Source organism: Equus przewalskii, chromosome 5, assembly GCF_037783145.1.
Source record: "Equus przewalskii isolate Varuska chromosome 5, EquPr2, whole genome shotgun sequence".
NCBI lineage: Eukaryota > Metazoa > Chordata > Mammalia > Perissodactyla > Equidae > Equus > Equus przewalskii.
Window position 1 is genome coordinate 71,561,423 of NC_091835.1, and position 22,914 is coordinate 71,584,336.

The window sequence follows — 22,914 nt, forward strand, 5'->3', positions numbered from 1 at the left end:
AGTAACAAACTAGGCTGAAAAGACAGGCAAGAAAGAAAGGCCCTGTTTACCATCATAGTGTCTGGATTTTATCCAGTTAGCCACTGGAAGCTATTAAAAGATTTTAAGTAAGAGAGTGATTGATTAAATTCACATTTTAGAAAGGTAACTAGCAGCAGCAATACAGAGTTTGGATCGAAAATGGGAGATTCTGGAAATCAGGAGACATTTTGAATAATTTTCTGATTTTTAGGAGGCAATATAGTACAGTAGAAAGAATACAAATGGCTTTGGAGTCAGATAGACCCAAGTTCAAATCTCGGTATAGCAAGTTACCATCTATTATTGGCTGAACTGTGTCCTCCTCCAAATTCACATGTTGAAGTCCTAATCCCCAGTACCTCAGATATGACCTTACCTGGGAACAGTCATTGCAGACGCAATTACTTAAGATATGGTCATATTGGAGTAGGGTAGGCCCCTACTCCAATATGACGAGTATCCTTATAAAAAGGAGAAATTTGGTCACAGACATGCATACAGGGACGATGCTATTTGAATATGAAGGCACAGATCTACAAGTCAAGGAATGCCAAAAATTACCAGCAAAACACTAGAAGCTAGGGGAGAGGCATGGAACAGACTCTGCCTCACAGCCCTCAGAAGGAACCACTGTGCCGACACATTGATCTTGGACTTTTAGCCTTCAGAAGTGTGGGGTAATAAATTTCTGTTAAGTCACTCAGCTTGTGGTAGTTTGTTATGACAGTCCTAGCAAACTAACACACCATCTGTGTGACCTTGAACGAATTATTTTATCTTGCTAATCCCTAGTGTCCTAATCTGTAAAATGGGGGTAATTTTATCCAATAGGGTAGTCAGGAGGATTAAATGAAACGGCATTTGCAAAACACCTAGCATAAGCAGGCACTACATAAATATTATTTTACATTTCTGAGACACTATGCTACCCAAGGAAAATGGGACATTCCTGGAGACTTTTGGAAAGATTGACTGCAACTATCAGGGTCATGTGCAATACAACCTAAAGTAACAGGACGGGTAAGATGATCTCAGAATCCCTTTTTCCTGTTGGATTCCCTAGAGAAGAGCCCCAGACTATCTTGCTCTCTGTGAAAATGTAGCTTCTTTTAGGGTAGAACACTAGTACCAGAACCAAAAGCACCCTGAAAGGCAGGAAGATTGAGGCTAACGGCCTGTGGTGGGGTACAGTGGGGAAGGGAACGAGGTGAACAAAGCTGGAGAAGAATGGGCCAGATGCCTGAGGCCTCCAGCTTCCCTGCTCACTTCCTTAGGTAAAAGATTTAGGCTGCGGGTTGTCCTCTCCTCAGCTCCATAAGGGAAACCCAACAGAGGCCTCACCGGTCTCTGGAACGCCTAGTCCTTTCAAGCAGGACGTCCCTTGCCAAAGCAAACAATCCCAGCTCCACGATTGTGCTCCGGCTGGGGTAGGGGAGAACAAAGATCTCTTTCTTTGCTTCCTCAACTCTATGGCTCTGGCCAAAGGCACTGTTTACACAATCTTCTCTGGTGAAGAATTTGTTCCTTTTCTCTCTAGGTTGCAGCTGGAAAAGATTGACTCCCTCCCTGCCTGTAGCTTTTCCCTAGACCTCTGGTCAGGAAAAATGTCCAATACCTGAACCTCCCACCCTCGGAAAAGATGTCAGCACACTTAGGAGTATCTCCAGGCCCTTCTGTGATGTGACAGAGAACATCGAAGTTTTAGTGGCAGAAAGCCTGTCTGGCAGGGAAAGGGAGGCTGGCTGGAGAGATCAGAAGCCCAGCTTGTCTCCATTCCAATTCTGTTTATTCCTCCCTCGCTCACTCCGAAGGATTCTTAGGCTTTCCCAAGTCCATTTCCATGAGTGAATCAAATAATCAAAATCCGGGGCAGATTTGGGTTCCTTCTTTAAAAGGCTAAGGTGGATAGAATGAAAATAGTATTTTCTAGTGGGAAAAGTTTTTCTTTAGTCTTTAGTTTACTATCTCCAGCAGCACATATGTTTCCCTCAGGCCCCAAAAACAAAAGGAGAAAAGGAAGGCCCAGAGTGGTGGAGTCTAATTTTAGCACTGGCAGAGAATCCTGGTGTTAAGTTACTCCTTGTAAATTGGTAACTAAGAAACAGCAGAGATAGAGACAATTTACAAGATCTGGGTCTCCAACAGTAAGTTTTAAAATCTAATTTCACTTATTTCTATGACCTCTCCAGGAGGCACACCTCAAGGAAATATGCCCATTTCACACAAGGGAAGGAACTTGAAGCACAAGAAGAGTTAACCAAAAGTGACTCGAACCCCGGATTCTGGGACTTTCAATCTGGTCAACTCCATAGGGCCTAGCTGCTTTCCAAAAATTTTATGGGTCTTTTGCACTACACAATTTTTCCCCGAGCTAAATCCCCACTGACTATTCTCTTGCTGCTAAGGGAGTTATGGGCTAGCTGTTTGTTACCCTATGCCGCTATGTTTTGGAAACTTAAAAGTCCCTGCTCCAGCTGTTGGGAGATGTGGAGGGAAAGGCCTTAGGGGTACAAAGGGGATGCAAGTCTGTTCATGCTCAGATACCATCCCTACACACACAGAACCACTTGCCCCAGCAAGATCTCCAGAGTTGGTTTCTGTAAAAGCAGCTACACAGTTCCTGGAAGGCTCTAATCCACAATGGTTAAAAATATCCATCTTAGGGGCAGAGCTGAACCAACTAAACTGAGCCTGCCCAGAAACCCAGGGAATGAGCAGTGGGGTAAAATAAACCCAGGGGTAGGCAAAATTCTGCCTATTTGCAAGATAACAGGGGTAGTAATTATAAGAAAGACAGATCAATCATCTTCACTGAGAAATCTGAAAAACTGTCCAGATTTGTCTTTCTCTCCCCTCCAGGGCTATCCTGGCTCCCATACCTTGTGGCGTGATATAATGCAAGGAGCTTTGGTCATGGGTTTCTATTCTGTTTTATCACTTCCGACCTAGGTAACCTCAAGGACTAAGTCATGATTCTTGAATCTGAGTTTTAGTTATCTCATCCATTGAAACAAGAAAGAAATACCTACTTCACACAAATGAAATAGTTATAGTAAAGAGCATGGCATACAATTTTTGTTTAAAGGTATTTCCTAGTTTAGCCGTCCTGAGCTAGATCAGATTCAACAAAGTTAGGAGGCAGAGGGTCAGATAAGCCAACTTTTGGAGTTTCCTTTCAATGCAAGATTCAGATGAAACCTCACTCCTTGTCCAGATGGAAGACTGCACTTGTATTAGCTTTCTATTGCGACGTAACAAATCATGAGAAACTCAGTGGTTTAAAACAACATCCATTTATTATCTTATGTCCTGTGGATCATAAATCCAGGCAAGCTTGACTGGGTTCTCGGCTTAGGGTCTCACAAAGACAAAGTCAAGAAAGGTGTTGACTGGGCTGGGCTCTTATCTAGAGGTTCTGAGGAAGAGTCCACTTTCAAGCTCATTCAGGCTGTTGGCAGAATTCAGCTCCTTGCAGTTGTAGGACTAAGGTCCCCATTTTCTTGCTGGCTGTTGGTTAGGGGCTCAATTTCAGCTCTTAGAGGCCACTTTCCAGTCCTTGCATATGGTCTCCTCCAGCTTCAAAGCCAGCAACGGCACATCGAATCCTTCCTTCAAATCTCTCTGATTGCTCCTTCTGCCACCAGCCTGAGAACACTCTTTGCTTGTAAGGGCTCATGTGATGAGATCAGGCTCACGTAGACAGTCTCCCTTAGTCAACTGTGTCATGTAATATAACATAACCATGGACATGACATCTCATCAAATTCACAGGTCCAGGGATTCGAGCAGGATATATTTAAGAAGTCATTTAAAAAATTCTGCCTACCACAGTACTTATTCAAAAGATGAAAGGGAATGATCTCTTTTGGGGTAGAAGGAGGAAGGAAGTGAGAACAAACTATCTGTAACTAACCATTTACACTAATAAGAAGCCAAGCATTTGCAGTGGGAGGCCTGACCTCATCCCTAGCACTCTGTCGATCACGTCTTCTGCCATTCATAAACTGGCTGTTGTGATCACAATGTACTAAGACTCACAGTACCTTGAGGTTATGCTCAAAAATAAAGACATTTAAGAAATGCGTGGGGACTAAAAAATCTTCCTATGTTTTAGTTTTTCCTCATCAAACAGTGACAACACCAAGCTGCCCAAGAGCGTGTTCTAAGAATACATGTTAGAAAACGCATATTTTTAGATATGGCTCAATAAAGACCAAGTTTCATTGCTCAAAACTTGGAAGACTAAGACAGTATTCTCTACTCACCAGTGTGATGGTACTCTTCTTCCTTTTTCTATTTCAGAATTCAACTTGAATATTCTTTCATCTTTTTTGTTGAATGGAGGTAAGACACAAAGCAGGCTTTGGGTTCCTGGACACCAATTTAAGCTAAATCACCAGTGTGGCTGCTGAGCAGCTTCCTCATCCTGATGACCTGAGAAGGCCTCAAACTAAATGAATCCTGAAAGGAAGGCTGGAACAGGGTTCCTCATTAATGCGGTTCAGCATTTAGATGATTTTCAAAGGACATCATTTTCTTCTAATTAGGATGGCACTCCTCCCCTGGTACTGAAGAAACACAACTAACTCGAAGAAACAGGAGTAAGGAGGAGAGCAAGCCCCAGGGGTTTTCTCTCCAGAGGCTTTATGGCCAGACTTTATAAATTTAGGAAAGTCAGTTCTCTTTTCTGTCAACCATAAAAGAGGGAGAAACTGTCTAAAAAAATGCCTATAATGTGCTCTGAGCTCCTTGGAGAATGAGAAAGCAAATTATAATCAATATACATTGAACTTTGACAGCACCACCCTTTCCAAAGACTCAAGGTACCCCTGGTGCACACACATAACTCCTGGGATGAGAATTATTATCCCTATTTAGTAGGTGGGGAGAAACCGAAGTTCTAGAAAGTTATTGGTTAGTGATCTGCCCAACATCTCAGTGCCCAATGAAAAGGAAAGATTAGAACTAACATTTCCTGATTTCAAATCATGTGCTCTTTCTAAAACTACAAGAACAAGCAGAAAGCTTTCATTCTATGTTATCAAAGTTGGGAACATCTTCAGAAAATTGGCTCTTGGATCCTCTCTACTAAAACAGCACTCCTCTGCCTCAAGCTGTTGGAAACTTGAGTTGCCAAGAAGTATCTCTTGGGGCCTGAAAGGAGGTTGCCTTGACTCTTCCTGAAGAAATTTGCTTCCAAGCTTCTTGCAGCACCATCTCATCGCTCACCTCAGAGAGCAAAAAAACCCCCACGTGGGCCACCAAGCCATACTCTCTCCAAGCACCTGAGTTGTTAAGGGGTTAGCTAGATTCAATCCCAAAGAAAGGGCCAAGGAGAGAAATAAAGCACAGGTGACTCTGACCTGATGATCTGAGAAGGGATGGGCCACAGAGGCACCCACCAGAGGTTAAACTCAGGTCACCAAAACAAAAAGAGGGCTATTCTGGGGGCCAGAACCTGAGTCCCAGCCTCTCGCTTTCCCGCGCGAACAACATGAGCTTCAGCGCCCGCTCCACCTTCTCCACCAACTACCGGTCCCTCGGCTCCGTGCAGTCGCCCAGCCACTGGGGCCGGCCGGTCAGCAGCGCGGCCAGTGTCTATGCAGGCGCCGGGGGCTCGGGCTCCCGCATCTCCGTGTCCCGCTCCTCCAGCTTCCGGGGCAGCTGGGGGGCTTGGGGTCTGGCCGCGGGAATGGCCGGGGGTCTGGTGGGCGTAGGAGGCATCCAGAGTGAGAAGGAGGCCATGCAAGACCTGAATGACCGCCTGGCCTCCTACCTGGAGAGGGTAAGGAGTCTGGAGACCGAGAATCGGAGACTGGAGAGCAAGATCCGGGAACACCTGGAGAAGAAGGGGCCCCAGGTCCGAGACTGGGGGCCTTACCTCAAGACCATTGAGGAGCTGAGGGCTCAGATCTTTGCAAATTCTGTGGACAATGCCTGCATTGTTCTGCAGATTGACAACGCCCGTCTTGCTGCTGATGACTTCAGAGTCAAGTATGAGACGGAGCTGGCCATGCGCCAGTCTGTGGAGAGTGACATCCATGGGCTCCGAAAGGTCATTGATGACACCACTGTCACTCGGCTGCAGCTGGAGATGGAGATCGAGGCTCTCAAGGAGGAGCTGCTCTTCATGAAGAACCACGAGGAGGAAGTGAAGAGTCTTCAGAACCAGATTGCCAACTCTGGGTTGACCACGGAGTTGGATGCCCCCAAATCTCAGGACCTCAGCAAGATCATGGCGGACATCCGAGCCCAGTATGAAGAGCTGGCTCGGAAGAACCGAGAGGAGCTAGACAAGTACTGGTCTCAGCAGATTGAGAGCACCATAGTGGTCACCACGCAGACTGCAGACATAGGCACTGCTGAGGCCACACTCAAGGAGCTGAGGCACACGGTGCAGTCCTTGGAGATCGACCTGAACTCGATGAGAAATCTGAAGGCCAGCTTGGAGAACAACCTGAGGGAGGTGGAGGCCCGCTTCGCCATGCAGATGCAGCAGCTCAATGAGATCCTGCGGCACCTGGAGTCAGAGCTGGCCCAGACCCGGGCAGAGGGCCAACGCCAGACCCAAGAGTACGAAGCCCTGCTGAACATCAAGATCAAGCTGGAGGCTGAGATCGCCACCTACCGCCGCCTGCTGGAAGCCGGGGAGGACTTCAGTCTTGGCGACGCCCTGGACAGCAACAGCTCCTTACAAACTATCCAGAAGACCACCCCCCGCAGGATTGTGGATGGCAGAGTGGTGTCCGAGACCAATGACACCAAAGTTCTGAGGCATTGAGGCCGCAGAAGCAGGGTACCCTTTGGGGAGCAGTAAGCCAATAAAAAGTTCAGTGGTTACTGGACCACACTTAAAAAAAAAAAAAAAAGAGGGCTATTCCTCATCTCCAAGTACGCACTTTCCACCTCCTCTTGGCTGGAGGAGCTGTTCTTGTGAGGTCCACTTAGAGCCCCACAGTCCAGAATATAGTTATTTGGGAGTAGGAAAGTAATCCGGAAGCAAATGCGGATAGGATCCCTCTCAACCCTGATCACAAGAGCAAAAGGGCAAGGGGGAATGATTTGGGGGGACCTGCTTACTGAGATTCAGTTTACTCTGGGGTCAAGTCTTGGCCCTGGGTTTTAATTAGTCATTTATTGAACCAAAAAAACCGTTGTGGTCTACATTATCATGAAAGGACTTCAATTTATACCCTGTTATTTCAAGTATGTGCAAGGCTTAAAGTTTATCTAGCCTTTAGAAAAGATAATTCTTTACCTTTATACTAACCCCACTGTCCAAAGTCCCTCAAGGCGTTTTTAAGGGAAAAGGTTTATCTGTGCTTACCCTGCCCTCTCCCTCTTGCTCGGGCAACAGTGGCCTAGGGGAGAGTCCCACAAGACCAACAGTGTGGTGGTCTTACACCCTGGGCTATAAGACATGATCCTTGCTCTGGCTCCAGCTCTGCGGGTGAATGTTCCTCAGAGAATCCTTTGATTTCCCAAAGTGTCAGTTTCCTCACTTGAGAAGTGAGGTGGTTGGTTAGATGATTAAATAAAAAATGTGACTAAAATATTGCTGAGATGCGTCATGCCAGATACTTGTAGGGATACACAGATGAACATGACATAGTCCCTGCCTCAAGAAACTGATAATCTAACTTAGAAGAAAAGGTGTACACACATGCGCTCATGCACACACAAATCCAATTTATCATAGATCACAAGCAGTACAAAGGATACAACACGCTCTACGGCCATTTATATGGATTAATGCTTATTTGACTGAAGGCAGATGGAAACCAGATGAAAGCTTCAAGAGAGGAAGAGGTACCATTTAAGCTGCCTCTCAGAATAAGAGTTTGAGGGGCTGGCCTGGTGGCATAGAGGTTAAGTTTGTGTGCTCTGCTTCGGTGGCCCGGGGTTCACGGGTTTGGATCCTGGGAGCCATGCTTTGGTGGGGTCCCATATACAAAATAGAGGCAGATTGGCATGGATGTTAGCTCAGGGACAATTTTCCTCACAAAAACAAACAATAACAACAAAGAATAAGGAGAGTTTGAGAAAGAGGAAAGTGAGCAAAGATTCAAGTAAAGAAAGCAGAGATGGCCAAAGGGCAAGGCCCAGAGACAGGAAAGTATCTGAAAAATGACAAACAGTTCACTTTGGGTAGACTGTATGGGAATAAGAAAAGATAAAGCTGAGAAAGTTGAGGTCAGCCTGTTTTTGAATTGGTAAATGGCAAAACCAGTCCTATGCTTAAGGAGGATTAACCTGGCAGTGGTGGGTAGAAGGAAATGCTAGAGGGAAGACTGGAGGCAGAAGGCCAGTTAAGAGGTTATTGCAATAGACCAGGTGGGTGGCAATGAAGGCCTGAGCCAGGAGAGTGGCAGTGAAAGCCAGGAGAGTGGCAGTGGGAACAGAGCCCATTACTCAAAATTTTAAGCCAGCACAGTAAGTTGCTACTGACCCAACAGGTCAAAGTAACAGGCCATCCAGGTGAAAATTATTAAAAAGAAGAACCAATAAATAAAGCTTGCCTGACATAGAGAACGAAGAACAAGGGGCCCCAGACCCATGTGAAGTTTAGAACCGTCACCACCCTCCAGGCCTTAGACTCCTTCCGAGGCACTCAGCCAACTGTGGAAAAGAAATACACACAGGAGACTCAAGAAACATCTTATTAATACAGTATTTATTTGTCTTCCTTCTGTCAAACCCTGAGCCAACCACTTTCCCCAGGCTGCCTGGGGAGGTATAGGAAAAGGAACACACAGGGCAGACGAGACACGGGAGAAAGAACTATGGGAGGTGGAGACGGCTTCTTCACATGGCGAAGAGGATGAGAAAGGCCACCATCAGGCAAAAAAGCCCCATGGCCTCGGAGAGGGCAAAGCCCAGAATGGCGTAGGAGAAGAGCTGTTGCTTCAGAGAAGGGTTCCTGGGAGAAGGGGAGGAGAAATGACTGAATTTCTACCCCACGCCAAGAAAAGGATAAACATCAAAGCTGGGCTCATGGAGAATTCACCTCCACAAGCTCATCTTATGTAATGAGTCTCTCAGAGTGACACCATCATGCCCAATTCTTACCCTGAGGGCTCTACAGAGACCGAATGAAGGGAGTGGACAATCCAAAATTCTCTAACATGGCCCAGGTACAAACATTACCTCCTCTAGTGGATCACCCATTGCATCAAAGTAGGGGATCTTAAAGGCTTGTTCGACTGCCTCCCATTCACTCTCTAAGGCAGTCTCTGGGGCGCGTTCTCAGAACCCGAGGGCTTTATGGAACACAATTAGAAATACTCTGTTTTGGAGGACAAGGGAGTTTGGAGGGACAGACTACCTTCTCTCATTTCAAAATAGTCAAGACTTCAGGCTTTAAGAAGCTATAAATGATCTGTGAGGTTTAGACGATATACATCAAAATGGGACTCAGGACTTCCAACTTTGAAAGTCAATATATAACTTCTATTTCCCTTACTCTGTCACCCTTGGAAGCCTTGATGGATAAGGTAAAGCAACACCAGCTCTTAACAGAATCATGGACACAGCAGCAGTGAGGCTTCTTGTTTCACACAAATCCTAAAAAATAAACCTATTTCCCCAAGACATTAAGAGAACTTGTGGGTCTCCAGAGGATTAATTTAGTTCTAACAGTGAGTTGCCCAGAGTTGGTGAGGACCCAAGTGTCAGGGAGTTGTGGGGCTGGCTGCACAGGCAGTTTTCCCAGGAGTGACGGGGGGAATTCCTGGGGATGGGGAAAAACAGCAGCGAAGCCACTATGCTGACTGAGGCTCTAGAGCAGGGATAGCAAACTTTTTCTGTAAAGGGCTCGATGATAAATATTTTAGGCTTTGTGTGTCACATATGGTCTCTGTTGCCTGTTTTTTTCCCCATGACCCTTTAAAAATGTAAAACCTATTCTTAGCTCAGCTATACAAAACGAGGCTGTGGCCCAGATATGGCCCTCTGGCCTTAGTTGGCCCACTCCTACTCTAAACCAAAGCTGTTTAATAGAACTCTCCAATATGGTAGCCACTACTCACATGTGGCTACTGAGCCACATTAAAAGTACACAAAATTTAAACCCTGTGTGCTTTTAATTAAAATTTAAATTCAAATAGCCACATGTAGCTAGCGGCTACTATATAGGATAATGCAGCTATAGATCCGCAAATAGTTCTGCCCAGACCTTTGGAAGCATACGGAGGGTCCATCTTACCTGGCATAACCAATGATGAGGCTCCCAAATACAGTCCCAATTCCAGCCCCAGAGCCGGCCACCCCTACTGTGGCAGCCCCAGCCCCAATGAACTTGGCTGCTGTGTCGATGTCCCTTGAAATGGCGCTGGTTTGCAAGCCGCGGCTAGGAATAAGTGAGGTCAGGGGACGTGGGGCTGCCAAGCTGCTGAGGGTCTGTGAAGAAGCAGACAGAAACTAAAGTTTTTAGGAAACTCCTTTTTTGCTTTGGAAACTTTTATACCATTGAAACTCCTGGTGCTATCAAATCCCATGGTTTCTCCCCCAAACAGAAAAGTCTTTTAACTCCCTACAATGCTGCCAAGCAGAACTTTTTAATGCAAGAGGTGGATGTCAAATACCTTCAAAATTCAGGTATGGTTGAGAAGTCAGAGACTGAAGCCCTAGCCTGTTCTTGGTGCCCCAAGAAGATCATCTTCTGGGACTAAATGCTCCCAATTGAAGTCAGTAAACTAGGTCAGGTAATGGCAGTTAGCAGCAGCACACATGGGCATGTGCTGTCAGTGGCAAAAGCTGGAACACTGGAGCATATATGGTATCAACTGTCCTCTATCTTAACTAAAGCCAATGGCCTTGACCCTTCACTAATTTTAGTCTGTGATGATGTCCTCAGCACTCCCCCTATGGTTCTGCCAGGTAACCCTCCTTACCCCCTACCCCCAAACCACAGGCCCGATTCCACCTATAAGGTACCTCATCTGTCAGTGTCTCCGGTCGTTTCAGCACCACTGCAGACAGTGATCGGCTCAGCAGCTGAGAGGTGCTCCTGACCTAGTGAAACAACACAAGTGCAAGATGGTCAAGGAAGGCTCTGGAGAGGAGTTTCAGAACCATCCCAAGTTGTTACTTGGATGCCCCCTTCATTCTTCCCAACTTAAACAGAATCTTGGATCATTCTTTTACTTTTACCAAATTCTAGATTCAGGAACCACATCATTTCTCTCATTTCTCAGGCATCTCCTTTGCTTTAAGAGAAGAAAGTCTAGGGGCCAGCCCTGAGGCCTAGTGGTTAAGTTCGGCCTGCTCTGCTTCAGTGGCCCAGGTTTGGTTCTTGGGTGCAGATCTACACCACTTGTCGGCAGCCATGCTGTAGTGGCAACCCACATACAAAATAGAGGAAGACTGGCAGATGTTAGCTGAAGGCGAATCTTCCTTAGCAAAAAAAAAAAAAAAGACAGAGAGAGAGAGAGAAGAAAGTCTACTTCCTTTTGGAAGGAATTACCTACCTGCGTTGAACCCTTTTACAGGCCTTGAGAATGGGAAGAAATCTAAGCCTCAGAAGCGTTTGCTTCACTCAGTAATAGAGATATATTGGTAATGGTCAGCCCATAAGAAGGAAGCCAATGATTGGAGCATCCTTCCCTAAACACATCCTTCTGGAAAACTGGCACAAAGATCCATGCCTAAAATTCACCCCCGCCTGGCAGCCTTTTCTGACTAATCCCAAGCCAGTGTCTCCAAAGCAGACAACACGGTAGTTTAACAGCCAGGGCTTCAGTCAGACAGATCTAGACTCAAATTTTAGCTCTATGTCAGCTGTGTGATCTTAGGACAAGTCACTTAAGTCCTTCTAAGTCTACTTTCTCATCTATCAAATGGGAATAATATATCTCAGGGTTGACTGGAGGAGTAACTGAGATTATGTATACAAACTGGTAAAACTCAGTGCTGGCCATACTAAGTGCTCAATAAATGGTACCCACTAATAGCATTGCTCCTTTTCACTTATGGATGGATGAACCAATTGCCTGCACCATCTAATAATTTCTAATTTCTTCTGAGTCAAATATTTTTCCTGTGTGTATTTATCTGCTGTTGAGCTTCCCACCCAACTTTAAGCTCCCAGAAGGAACGCCTAGCTGTGGCTCTCTGACGCTCAGGACAAGATCCTATACACAGCGTGTATCCAGTCCATGTGAGGCAATCTACTTCATGTTTACCATTTCTGGCTGGGTTCCAGTTTATACGAACACAGAGTTGCAGGATAGGAATAACTTGATCTCAGTTTAGATTCTCATTTATACTCTTACTCTTAAGATGGCTGGATGAGAAGAATTAACTGGCCTCCAAGGGATATGAGGCAGGGGGGTGAATGGTAAGCATTCACTCTCACCTGCCAGGCTAGCACAGCAAAGGGCCTTCCCTGAGCCCAGCTGTGAAGAACAAAGTCTGAGAAGGAAGAGACAAGACACCGCTCCTTAAAAACTCTCCTGGAGGGGCCGGCCCTGTGGCCAAGTGGTTGGGTTCGTGCACTCTGCTTCGGCGGCCCAGGATTTCCCCGGTTAGGATCCTGGGCGCGGAGATGCCACTGCTCATCAAGCGATGCTGAGGAGGCATCCCACATGCCACAAGAAGGACCCACAGCTAAAAATATACAACTATGCACTGGGGGGCTTTGGGGAGAAAAGGGAAAAATAAAATCTTAAAAAAAAAAAAACCCTCTCCTAGAAAAGGGAGGTACTCACCGAGGGGGTGGAGACAAACTTGGCGCAGGCATACATTTTCAGGGGATGAGGGGCTGTGGCAGGAGAGCTGGAATTACAGAAGCAGCATTGTAAATACTGTCCTTGCGCACCAAAGGTCATCCTTATAGGCAGAAAAGGTGCTCTGGAAAATTTAAATGGCCTAGAGAGCAGAGGGACTGACCTCAAGCCATCAGCAAAGATGGAATTAGAACCCTGAAGTCAAGATTTCCTCCACACAGCTTCCAAGATTTCCTTAGAATCAAGTGACTTGCCCTGGTCTGAACAAACAGCCACTTGGTCCCAGCTTTAAGACCTGTTATCCATTTCCATAGCCACGTGAGTTGGGGTTGTCAGAGGAATCTCCCCAATGTCCTCTGCCTAAGTTTTCCTCAGTTTCCATTCAAAAGGAATCCTTCTCAAGACTTCATTGTCTGGGCCTAAAAAAGTGGCCTTTAAAGACTCTTGGGAGAGTTTTGTTGAAGGCCAAGACACTGCAACGGTCTCCAACAATCTTTTTCCTGAATTACCTGAAAGAAATTATTTGGTTCCTCAAAATACTTGTTTTTTACATTAACAGGGTGAGCGTATCAGTGAGGAGCTGCCAGTAGTCCTGCGCTGCGCAACATTTCAGTCAACGAGGGAGCACACACACAACAGCGGCCGTAAGATTAGCACCGTACAGCCTAGGTGTGTGGGAGGCCATGGCATCAAGGTTTGTATAAGTGCTCTCTATGACGTTTACACAACGACAAAATCGCCTACCAATGCATTTCTCAGAACACATCCTGTTGTTAAGCGACAGGTAACTGTACTCTAATTAGCAATGACTATTAAAGTATTTGTTTTCACCATCACACTAAGGGGTATTCAATTTTGTATCCCAAAGATCTAAAATAATGCTGACACTCTGTAGTCACTTAAGCTGGTAGAATTGAACTTACCCGAGAAGAGTGGGTGAGTTAAAATTAAACCTACAAGTGGGTTTCTCAAGTGAGAGGCCCATCTGAACTAGAGTTATCTGGGGGTAGGGATGATGTATGAATTAAAAATGCATATTCTTGGGCCTTAGACCTTCCTGGTCAAGATCTCTGGGGATAAGGTGCAAGTACCCTGTATTTCAAACAAGCTTCTCAAATGATTCTTAGGTATACTGAGAGCACAGTCTTAAAACCAGTCTTGAACTCTTCTCATTCTTAACTCAATGCTTTCTAATATGCTACAGGTTGAAATACCATGATTATTTAGGCATGTTAAATGACACTTCCTTAAATGAGTTGGACTCATATTTTCCCAGGTTACACTTCTGAATCCAGAATCTTAGTTACTTCTAGATTAAAGGATATCTTCAACTCTTGTCCCGTCTAGAACTCTAATTTTGACCCATATGTAACTCTAATCCAATTCAACCTGTCCGATTATTCAGGTTTTCTTGGGTTAAAACCCCAAATTTCTTTACAGCTTTAAAAAAGGGAGCACTGGGGGGCCAGCCCGGTGGCGCAGCGGTTAAGTTCGCACGTTGCGCTTCTCGGTGTCCCAGGGTTCACAGGTTCGGATCCCGCTTGGCAAGCCATGCTGCGGTAGGCGTGCCACATATAAAGTAGAGGAAGATGGGCATGATGTTAGCTCAGGGCCAGGCTTCCTCAGCAAAAAGAGGACTGGCAGTAGTTCGCTCAGGGCTAATCTTCCTCAAAAAAAAAAAAAAAAAAAAGGGAGCACCGTTTTTTCCCAAGGCAATTAAACCTCAATATCATCATTTGTAAAATACAGTTCTTAGGGGGATTAAATGAAATAACATATGTAAAGAACCGAATGTGGTGCTGGCATGTAATAAGCCCACAGCAAAGGGTGGCAATTAAGGAAGCCAGCATGCAGTGCAGATGCCCTCAGTGGTCACCTAGCCTGGCCAAGTCTGCAATTGTCAGCCTACACCACCTCGGATCAGGCACTATCCAGAACCAGAGGGCCTAAATCATCCTGGGTTTCTTCCTCAGTGTCGATGAGTCATGGTAATAAACGGTTGCTGACTTAACCACTCCCTTCCTTAAACCTTCTTTTCCTCTTGAAGGCCGAGTCTGGGCACTCCTAGTAAACCCTTGACAGGAGAGCTGGCATGTGGGGACCATCCCCTGCTGGCACTGTCCCATCCTTTTGGGGCTGCTACCTCCAATGGAAAACCTATTAGTCCATCGTTTGCGTTCTTTCCAACTTCCCCGGAGTGGAAGGAAGAGAACAGTAGTGGGAGAGAACCAATGGTTCCAAGGAAACCGGCCTCTTCTCTGCCATAGCTCTCCCGGGCCACAGCCTCAAGGGCTGGACTGTTCTGTTCACTTCTGCCACGTTCACGGTTTAGTTTTTAAATGGAGGGGCGCTGACTAGAGGAGTTGGTGGCTTTAGACGATCTACTATTTCCACTGCTCGGCACCTGAGGTGCTGGGGCCGAAAGTCTGAAGGTTTCAGGACAAGGCAGGCACGAATCGAGAGGGGAGGAGGGGGGGACTCTGGGGATGGTGACAACTCTGAACGGGCAAGAGGGTGAGAAAAGAGCGTTTATAAGGGCTGAGTCGTAAGAGGTGAAATGAACACTCTGGGATGCGACTTTCGCCGGGTCCAAGGCACCCTCCCCCGACGGGACATCCAAGATGGCGCCAGGCGCGCGCGGTTGGAGGTCACCAGCACGCGGAAGGGGCAGCCCTAAGGCGCGGGGATACCAGCAGCAAGAGGGGGCGTGAGGACCGGGGTGGGAGCATGCAAGGTAAGGGCCTCAAAGCATCCGCGCGAAGTGGGGTGCCCGCGCGCCTGCGCAGCGCGACGCGGGCGCGAGGGTCCAAGGCCTTACCTGCTCCCACTGCAGAGAACACAGAGAGGGGCGGGGGGCGGGAATAGCGAAAGGAAGGCTCGGCGCCTGCGCGGCCCGGACCAACGAGTCGCTCCGCCAAGGATAGAGGGATTGCAATGTTGAGGGTCGGCCCCGGCGCCACAGCGCCGCCTGCCAGCTCTGTGGTGGCATCCGATCAGTCGCTCCACCTGGCGTTGGAGAGGAGAAACTGCAGGCGGAGCCGACCGTGTGCAGAAACGAGGACAACTCCGCAGTGTAAGACGATCTGTAACGTGGCCTGCGGTTTGGTCTGCACAGCGTTTGGATCTTGGACTCGAGTTCCCTTTCCAAGCATGCGCAGTCACATTGCAAAAAGAGGAAAAAAACCTACTCAGAAACTCAGTGTTAAATAGCACACAATCGGGATTGGGGTTCAGTGCCCAAAATGTAGCAGGAGGAAAATGAAGTCGTGGGATTCCTTCTTTCTGCTGGCCCGGGACCCTGGCTTTACGGACGGGAAACCTGTTCAATGGGCAAACAGCAAAATGCCCCAGCTGCCCTTGGTGGCTTCGCCTTTATTTCCCTTTCTCATCCCAGTGATCAGCCATGAGGGAAGCAGCATCAGCGCACCAGATGATAGGGGCTGAAGATGATTGGGACTCAAGCCCCCTAACCCTAAGCCTTCTTTCCCGAGTCCTGAGACGGACAAGGAATAACGGGCATCAGCGACCTGCAGTGAGTGGCGAGGTCACCCCAGGCACGCCCGTGCCTCTGCCCAGGCTCATCTACCAGAGTTGACACAAGCAGACCCTCCATGAGGTGCTCTCATGGAAGCCCCTCGGCTTCCCCCTCGTGTCCTTTCCCCGATGGAAGGAAGTGGGGGCCTTCCCGGCCCTCATCTCTTCTTCTGGGCCTCTGTCCCCCAGACAGGGTCTGCCCGGCCCCTTAGGAAGACGAGTGCGGCAAGGCCTACCTAGTTGCCCCCCTGTCCAGACCCCAGCCGGCCAGACATCGGGCTTGAACACAGCCCGAGAAAGACGGGGAAAGCTCACCAAACCCCCATAAAAAATAAAAAATGAAAAAAAAAAAAAGAAAGCCGCGGCTGTAAATAAAGCTAAATCCGCCACCCTCTGCGGGGCCGTTTGTCCTCCCCTCCTTGGCCCCGTCCTTCCCGCCGCCCCCTCCCGGCTCCCGGGCCCCGCGGCGCCCCGGCCCCGAGCTCCTCCATTTAATCGGATTTGGGAGAAGGGGAGGATAAATCACGGCAGCAGCTTTACGGTCCCGGAGGAGAGGCGAGCCGCAGCCAGGCACACCCCGGCCGGCGATAAAAACCGCCGCTGAAAGCCCACGGAGCAATTTCCCGGGACCCCGAGCGACGCCATTACAGGAATGTAATTTTGCCCGGATGAGGCCCCGAGTTTAATTATCCTCGCGGAGGAATTTCAATGCGGCCAATCCATCTTGCAGGCGGGCGGCAGAGGGATTTATATGGGCCCGTTATTTCACACCGATCCTCCATCTGCATTTTTATGGCCCTGAGTTCCTGAGAGGGAGGGGAAGGAGTGGGGAGAAACCGGAGAAGCGGGCGAGGAGAGAGGGGTGGGGGACTTCCCGCCTTTCCTAAATCCGCGATTCCACCTCGAGGAGGATTCTCACTGGTTCCCCTGAAATCCCCAAATGTCTCTCCCGCTCCAGTTGTTGACTTGGGTGGGGGGTCTGTGAGGAAAGGAGCTGGGATCCTGGCGAATCAATCAACAGGTATTTACCAAGTACCAAGTGGGGCCAGGCACCGAGTAAGATGCTGTGAGGGGAAAGGGAAGACAGGCGAGCGAGGATATCCCTGAAGCCCGCAGACACCCCCACCCTCGCCCATACTGAATTCCTTTCAGCTCTCGGCTTCACGTCCTCCGAGGCGAAAAGTTCTTAGGGGCCGCCGGCACCAGACGGTCTTTGCAGCTGTTTGCTGTGACAATTTCGGGCCCCTCTCAGATACTGCTAACAATCCCAAAGGAGGATTGGAGAAGAGGCCTGTGAGGAAGCTAAAGCTGGCTGCTCCCCAAAGCTGTGACAGCCTGCAGTCTTTGATTCTCCCTCACTCCCATTCACTGGGCTCTGGATTCACACAAACCTGGGTTCTCAAATCCTGTGTGACCTTGGACAAGGTTTTAAGCCCTCTAAATCAGTTTCCTCCTATGTATATTGGGAATAATGATAGTGCTTACCCCACAGCGAATATTAGGATAATATGCGTGAAGCTTATGGCAAGGTGTTTGGAACTCAGTAAGAGTTCCATACATGCTAGCAATAATAATAACAACAATAAAAACAGTTGTTATAGTTAGGAGCATTGCAACTCAATTCTGCTCTGCTCTCTAGAGACTTTATTGCAACGTCTTTGCAATGATATCTCCCAAAAGAGACAACTATCACTTAGTGAACTTTTTTACCTGCTTAAATCATGCAAAACAAGTTATTTCACAGGTTGGTAGGTGGAGATCTGTGGGGAGGGCTGAGAATCCTGGGGGCTATTTCTGCTAGGTCTGAAGCCAGAAATAAGATCAGTAGGGGAATAGTGAGACTACAAGAAGTGGATGGAGGCATGTGCGGGAGGGGTGAATTTGAAGGCAACAGAAGATGACCCAAGAGAACATTAGCTAAGGGTCTAGGAATCTTCTTTACCTAGGGTTTGGTGAAGGGTCCTTCCTTCACTTCACTGAGGGAAAACTGGAGTCCAGGAAGGAAAGGGTGTGGAGCCAGAACTATCCTTTCCAGTCAGCCCTTTCTTTTCCTACCAGACCATATAACAAGTTTGGCCTGATTGGCCAGTTTTTCTAATGACTGTTAGTGGCAGAGTCTGACTGGTTAGCAGCCTCCCTGCACAGTGGTGACGAGGAAATGAGATTGATCTTTCCTTTCTTAGGATTGGTTAACAACCCTCAGGGCCGCCAGAGACTCATTTTAATTGACAGGATAGGCTAGGAGGGAGGTCCAGCACCTCTCATATAGAAATTCTAAGTCTTTTCCACAAAGGTCACCAAGAAAGAGTCTTCATTGGCTTATGCACGTTTGCCTTTGGACAGGAAACACAGTGGCTTAGAGAAATCCGGACAGTCATGCTGGCATGCCACAGTTCAGTCTGAAACCCCGAACAGAGATAGGGATTCATGGAGAAAAACATCAGAGGGATACAAAGAAAGAGACCAGGACACAAAGAAATGCAAAGAAAAAAAAATTGCCAGAGAGAAGAGGAAGGGTTTGAATAATTTGTTTTTCATTCCTGATGAAACCAATACGAGGCTCATGTATGAGGCATTTTGCTAGATGCCATGTTGCTAGCACGTGGCATGGAAAGAACAGCTGTCTTGGAGGCAGGAGACGGGGAGTCTAGTCCCAGCCTTGCGGCTAACTAGCTGAGTAACTCAGCGGGTTACTTCATCTCTGGAAGCTCCAGTGTCCTCATTTGGAAAAATCAGGGAGAGAAGTAGGTGATCTCTAAGGTTTCATCCAGTGTTCACTTTCTAGGATTCTCTTTTTTTCTGCTAAACAGGCAACTTGGTACAAGTTGAAGTGGTACCTTTGCACTGCCGATAAGGACTGTTCTTAGGTCTTGAACTCCTTTATTTGTTTGGGATTGTTAATTTCAAGCTCCTGGGGCTGGTGGGCACTGACTGATGGATTTTCTACTTTCTCTTGCTAAATCGGTTCCCCAGGACAGCAGGACTGTGAGCCATCAGTAAACCTCCCTACTTCTGGAGAAAGAGAACAGTAGATGGAGAAAGGGAAAGGGTCTTTAGTATCCAGGCTTCTGAGGGAGGGATCAGTGGGAAAGTTGGTGGCAGAAGGATGGCCAAACAAATTTTTGCTGGGGAAAAACCTAAGTTCCTTTGAATTTGTTTGATGAATTTGCACGTGTCCTACATATTAACTAGAAGCCATGATTAAGTATCTATGTGAACAGATTTGGTCCCTGCCATGTGGTGGCTCCCAAGCCAAGGAACACACGTAGATAAAACAAAAAATAAAAGTCGTTGTGATATACTATGGAGAGCTGAGGACAGCAAACTAGAAATCTGAATCTAGAGTTTGGAATACTACTAATTAATTATGTGACTTTGAGAAAATCACTTCACCTCTCTGGATTTCAGTTTTCTCGCCTGCAAAATGTAGGAAAACACTAGATGATTATTAAGTTCTTTTTCAGCTTTAAATGTAGATAGCACTGGGGCCGGCCTGGTGGCACAGCAGTTAAGTTCGCACATTCTGCTTCGGCAGCCCGGGTTTTGCTGGTTCGGATCCCGGGTGCCGACATGGCACTGCTTGGCAAGCCATGCTGTGGTAGGCGTCCCACATATAAAGTAGAGGAGGATGGGCACTGCTGTTAGCTCAGGGCCTGTCTTCCTCAGCGAAAAAGAGGAGGATTGGCAGCAGATGTTAGCTCAGGGTTAATCTTCCTCAAAAAAAAAAAATATATGTATAGATAGATAGCATACATCTGTTCTTCTTGGTTTGCTGTTGTTTCCTGTGACTTTGAGTAATCTGCTATTTATTGAGCATCTACTATCTGCAAGGTATTGTGCTACATAATGTGAGTGGGAATAAAAAAGGGGAAAGCAAAATCCCTTGTCTTCACAAATTTATAATCAGTAAGAAAGACATGTAAATCTATAACTAAAATGCAGCAAGATTTCATAAGTCGTACAGATAATAGGAGTTGAGGAGGCAGTATGACTTCCAGCTAGAATGATCAAGGGGGCACCATGATTAAACTAGGTTTTTTTCTCCTTTTGAAAAAGTATGAAATATTTCAATCATATAAAAGAATGCAAGTAATGCATATCATTTATTCAACAGATATTTATTGAGATCCTACTTTGTGCCAGATCTAGGTGCTGGAAACACAGACATGAACAAAACGAGACAATAATCCTTGCCTTCCCAGAGCTGACATTTTATATAAATCATGAAGCATAATAATGAAATGGACACCCTTTAAACCACCCCCCGATTTAAGAAAAGAAAGGGGGCCAGCCCAGTGCTGAGCACTCTGCTTTTGTGGCCCGGGCTTCTCAGATTTGGACCTTGGGCATGGATCTAGCACTGCTCATCAGGCCTCGCTGTGGCGGGATCCCACGTAAACTAGAGGAAGATTGGCATAGATGTCAGCTCAGCGACAATCTTCCTCGAGTGAAAAGAGGAAGATTGGCAACAGATGCTAGCTCAGGGCCAATCTCCTTCACATAAATATATAAATAAAAGATATCAAAAAGAAAAGAAAAAACCATTACCAGTACCACTGAGGGTTCCCACATGCTTCTCTCCTATTGTAGCCCCAGAATTTTATGTTTATCATTTCAAGGTTTTTCTTCATATTTTTGCCATCTATTATTTATTTTGGCCTCCTCCCCTCCTTTTTCTTTACCATTCTAAGAGATTACTTTTTAACTTTTTTTTTTTTTTAGGAAGATTAGCCCTGAGCTAACTACTGCCAGTCCTCCTCTTTTTGCTGAGGAAGACTGGCCCTGAGCTAACATCCGTGCCCATCTTCCTCTACTTTATACGTGGGACGCCTACCACAGCATGGCTTTTTGCCAAGCGGTGCCATGTCTGCACCGGGATCGGAACCGGTGAACCCGGGCTACCGAGAAGCGGAACGTGCGAACTTAACCACAGCGCCACCAGGTCGGCCCCGTTTAACTTTTTTTATTTTATAATTTTTTTTTAAGAGATTTTAATTTTTCCTTTCTCCCTAAAGCCCCCTGGTACACAGCAGTATATATATTTTTAGCCGTGGGTCCCTCTAGTTGTGGCATGTGGGACGCTGCCTGAGCATGGCCTGACGAGCGGTGCCATGTCTGCGCCCGGGATCTGAACCGGTGAAACCCCGGCCTCCAAAGCGCTGCGCGAGAACTCAACCACTCAGCCACGAGGCTGGCCCATAAGAGTTTTATATAATATTGTTTGTGGAGTTCTTTGCTTTCTTTTTTCATTCAGCATTATGTTTCTAAGATTCATTCATGTTGATGTACGTAGGTGTAGTTTATTCATTTTCATTGATATATAATAGTACACCAATTTGTTGATTAATTTCCCTGTTGATGAGTATTTAGGTTTGTTTTGAGCATTTTGCCTTATGAACAATGCTGTCAGAACCCTTCTGTACGTGTCTCCTAGTATACCTGGGCAAGAGTTTCTTCAGGATAAATATATACATGGGAATTGCTGGGTTGGTAAGTTATGAAAATCTTCAACTTTTCTGGATAACGTTAAATTGTTTTCCCATATTTGTGCCCAGCAATGCATATAAGAGTTTGGTTGCTACTCTGTCCTTATCAACTTTGGTGTTGAGTCAATCTGTTGGATATAAAATGGTATTTCCTGGTGGTTTGAATTTGTATATGCCTGGTTCGCAATGAGGTTGAGCATCTTTTCATATATTTATTGGCTACTCGTGTTTCCTCTTCTGTAAAATGCCTATTCATGTATGTCTTTTGCCCATTTTCCTGCATAGCTTATCTGTCGTCTCCCTATTGATTTTTAGGAATTAACAAATATATAGCTTAGTGCTGATCCTTCATTAGAGGCAGCTGTCTACTTCCAGTCTGTAGAGGGGTTGGGATTTTAGTAGAGGCTTAAAGGGTGGATGATCTCAGTTCCAGCTCAGAGTTCTCATTTAGTTGGATTAATTAATTCTTAATTCATTCATCAAATATTTATTGACTGTCTAGCCAGACATCATACTAGACACTGAGAATACAAATATGTCCCCCGTTTGCTCATCCTTACCACTTTCAAAATCTAGTTGGGTCCAAGCCACTGAAATCTCTTGCTGGCCCACTACAATAGCCTCCTAGCTCGTCTTCCTGATTCACTTCTGGTTTTGCCACAGTCTACTATCTACACAGTAAGTAGCTTACGTGATCTTTTAAAATGTAGACCAGATAACGAAACTTAAAACCTCCCAGTAGTTTTCCAGTACTTGTAGAAAAAAATTGCAGGGTTCAGGGAGCTGGCCTCGTGTCCTAGTGGTTAAGGTGGGCACATTCCACTTCGGCAGCCCTGGCCAGGTCCCGGGCATGGACCTACACCACTCGTCAGTGGCCATGCTGTGGCAGGTGTCCCACATACAAAATAGAAGAAGATTGGCACAGATGTTACTCAGGGCAAATCTTCCTCAGGAAAAAAAAAAATCCAGGGTTCAGCTACACTAGGCTCCTACTGATCCTCAGACACATCAAACTTGTTCTCACTCAGGCCCTTTGCTGTTTCCTCTGCCCAGAACATTCTTCCAGATCATGCTCACTCTCTCATTCCATTTAGGTCTCATCTCAAATATCACCTCCTTAGCGAGGCCTTTCCCAACCACCCAATCTA

The 22,914-nt window shown here is 46.6% G+C and overlaps 1 protein-coding gene and 1 pseudogene across 2 annotated transcripts; one reads left to right on the top strand and one right to left on the bottom strand.

The window, feature by feature from the left end:
* The first annotated feature begins 3,304 nt into the window (after positions 1 to 3,304).
* LOC139083604 (keratin, type I cytoskeletal 18 pseudogene) lies at positions 3,305 to 7,995 on the top strand (annotated as a pseudogene).
* Positions 7,996 to 8,678: 683 nt separating this feature from the next.
* On the bottom strand, positions 8,679 to 16,950 carry ATP5MC2 (ATP synthase membrane subunit c locus 2). 2 transcript variants are annotated; one of them, XM_008528050.2, is made up of 5 exons: positions 15,565 to 16,950; positions 12,729 to 12,795; positions 10,957 to 11,034; positions 10,226 to 10,419; positions 8,679 to 8,941 (listed from the first exon to the last, which is right to left on the bottom strand). In XM_008528050.2, the coding sequence occupies exons 2-5, from the start codon at positions 12,762 to 12,764 to the stop codon at positions 8,827 to 8,829; spliced, it is 423 nt and encodes a 140-aa protein (XP_008526272.2). In that variant the 5' UTR covers positions 12,765 to 12,795; positions 15,565 to 16,950; the 3' UTR covers positions 8,679 to 8,826. The 2 variants fall into 2 exon arrangements, with proteins under 2 accessions (XP_008526272.2, XP_070477637.1); XM_070621536.1 differs by having other exon boundaries at positions 12,910 to 16,551.
* Between the last annotated feature and the right edge of the window lie 5,964 nt (positions 16,951 to 22,914).

Excerpts from the sequence above, each read along its gene's own strand:
- ATP5MC2 (XM_008528050.2), bottom strand. The coding sequence starts at position 12,764 with ATGTATGCCTGCGCCAAGTTTGTCTCCACCCCCTCG. Across the intron at positions 11,035-12,728 it reads AGTTTGTCTCCACCCCCTCG|GTCAGGAGCACCTCTCAGCT; the intron begins GTGAGTACCTCC and ends TTGTTTCACTAG. Across the intron at positions 10,420-10,956 it reads CGGAGACACTGACAGATGAG|ACCCTCAGCAGCTTGGCAGC; the intron begins GTACCTTATAGG and ends GCTTCTTCACAG.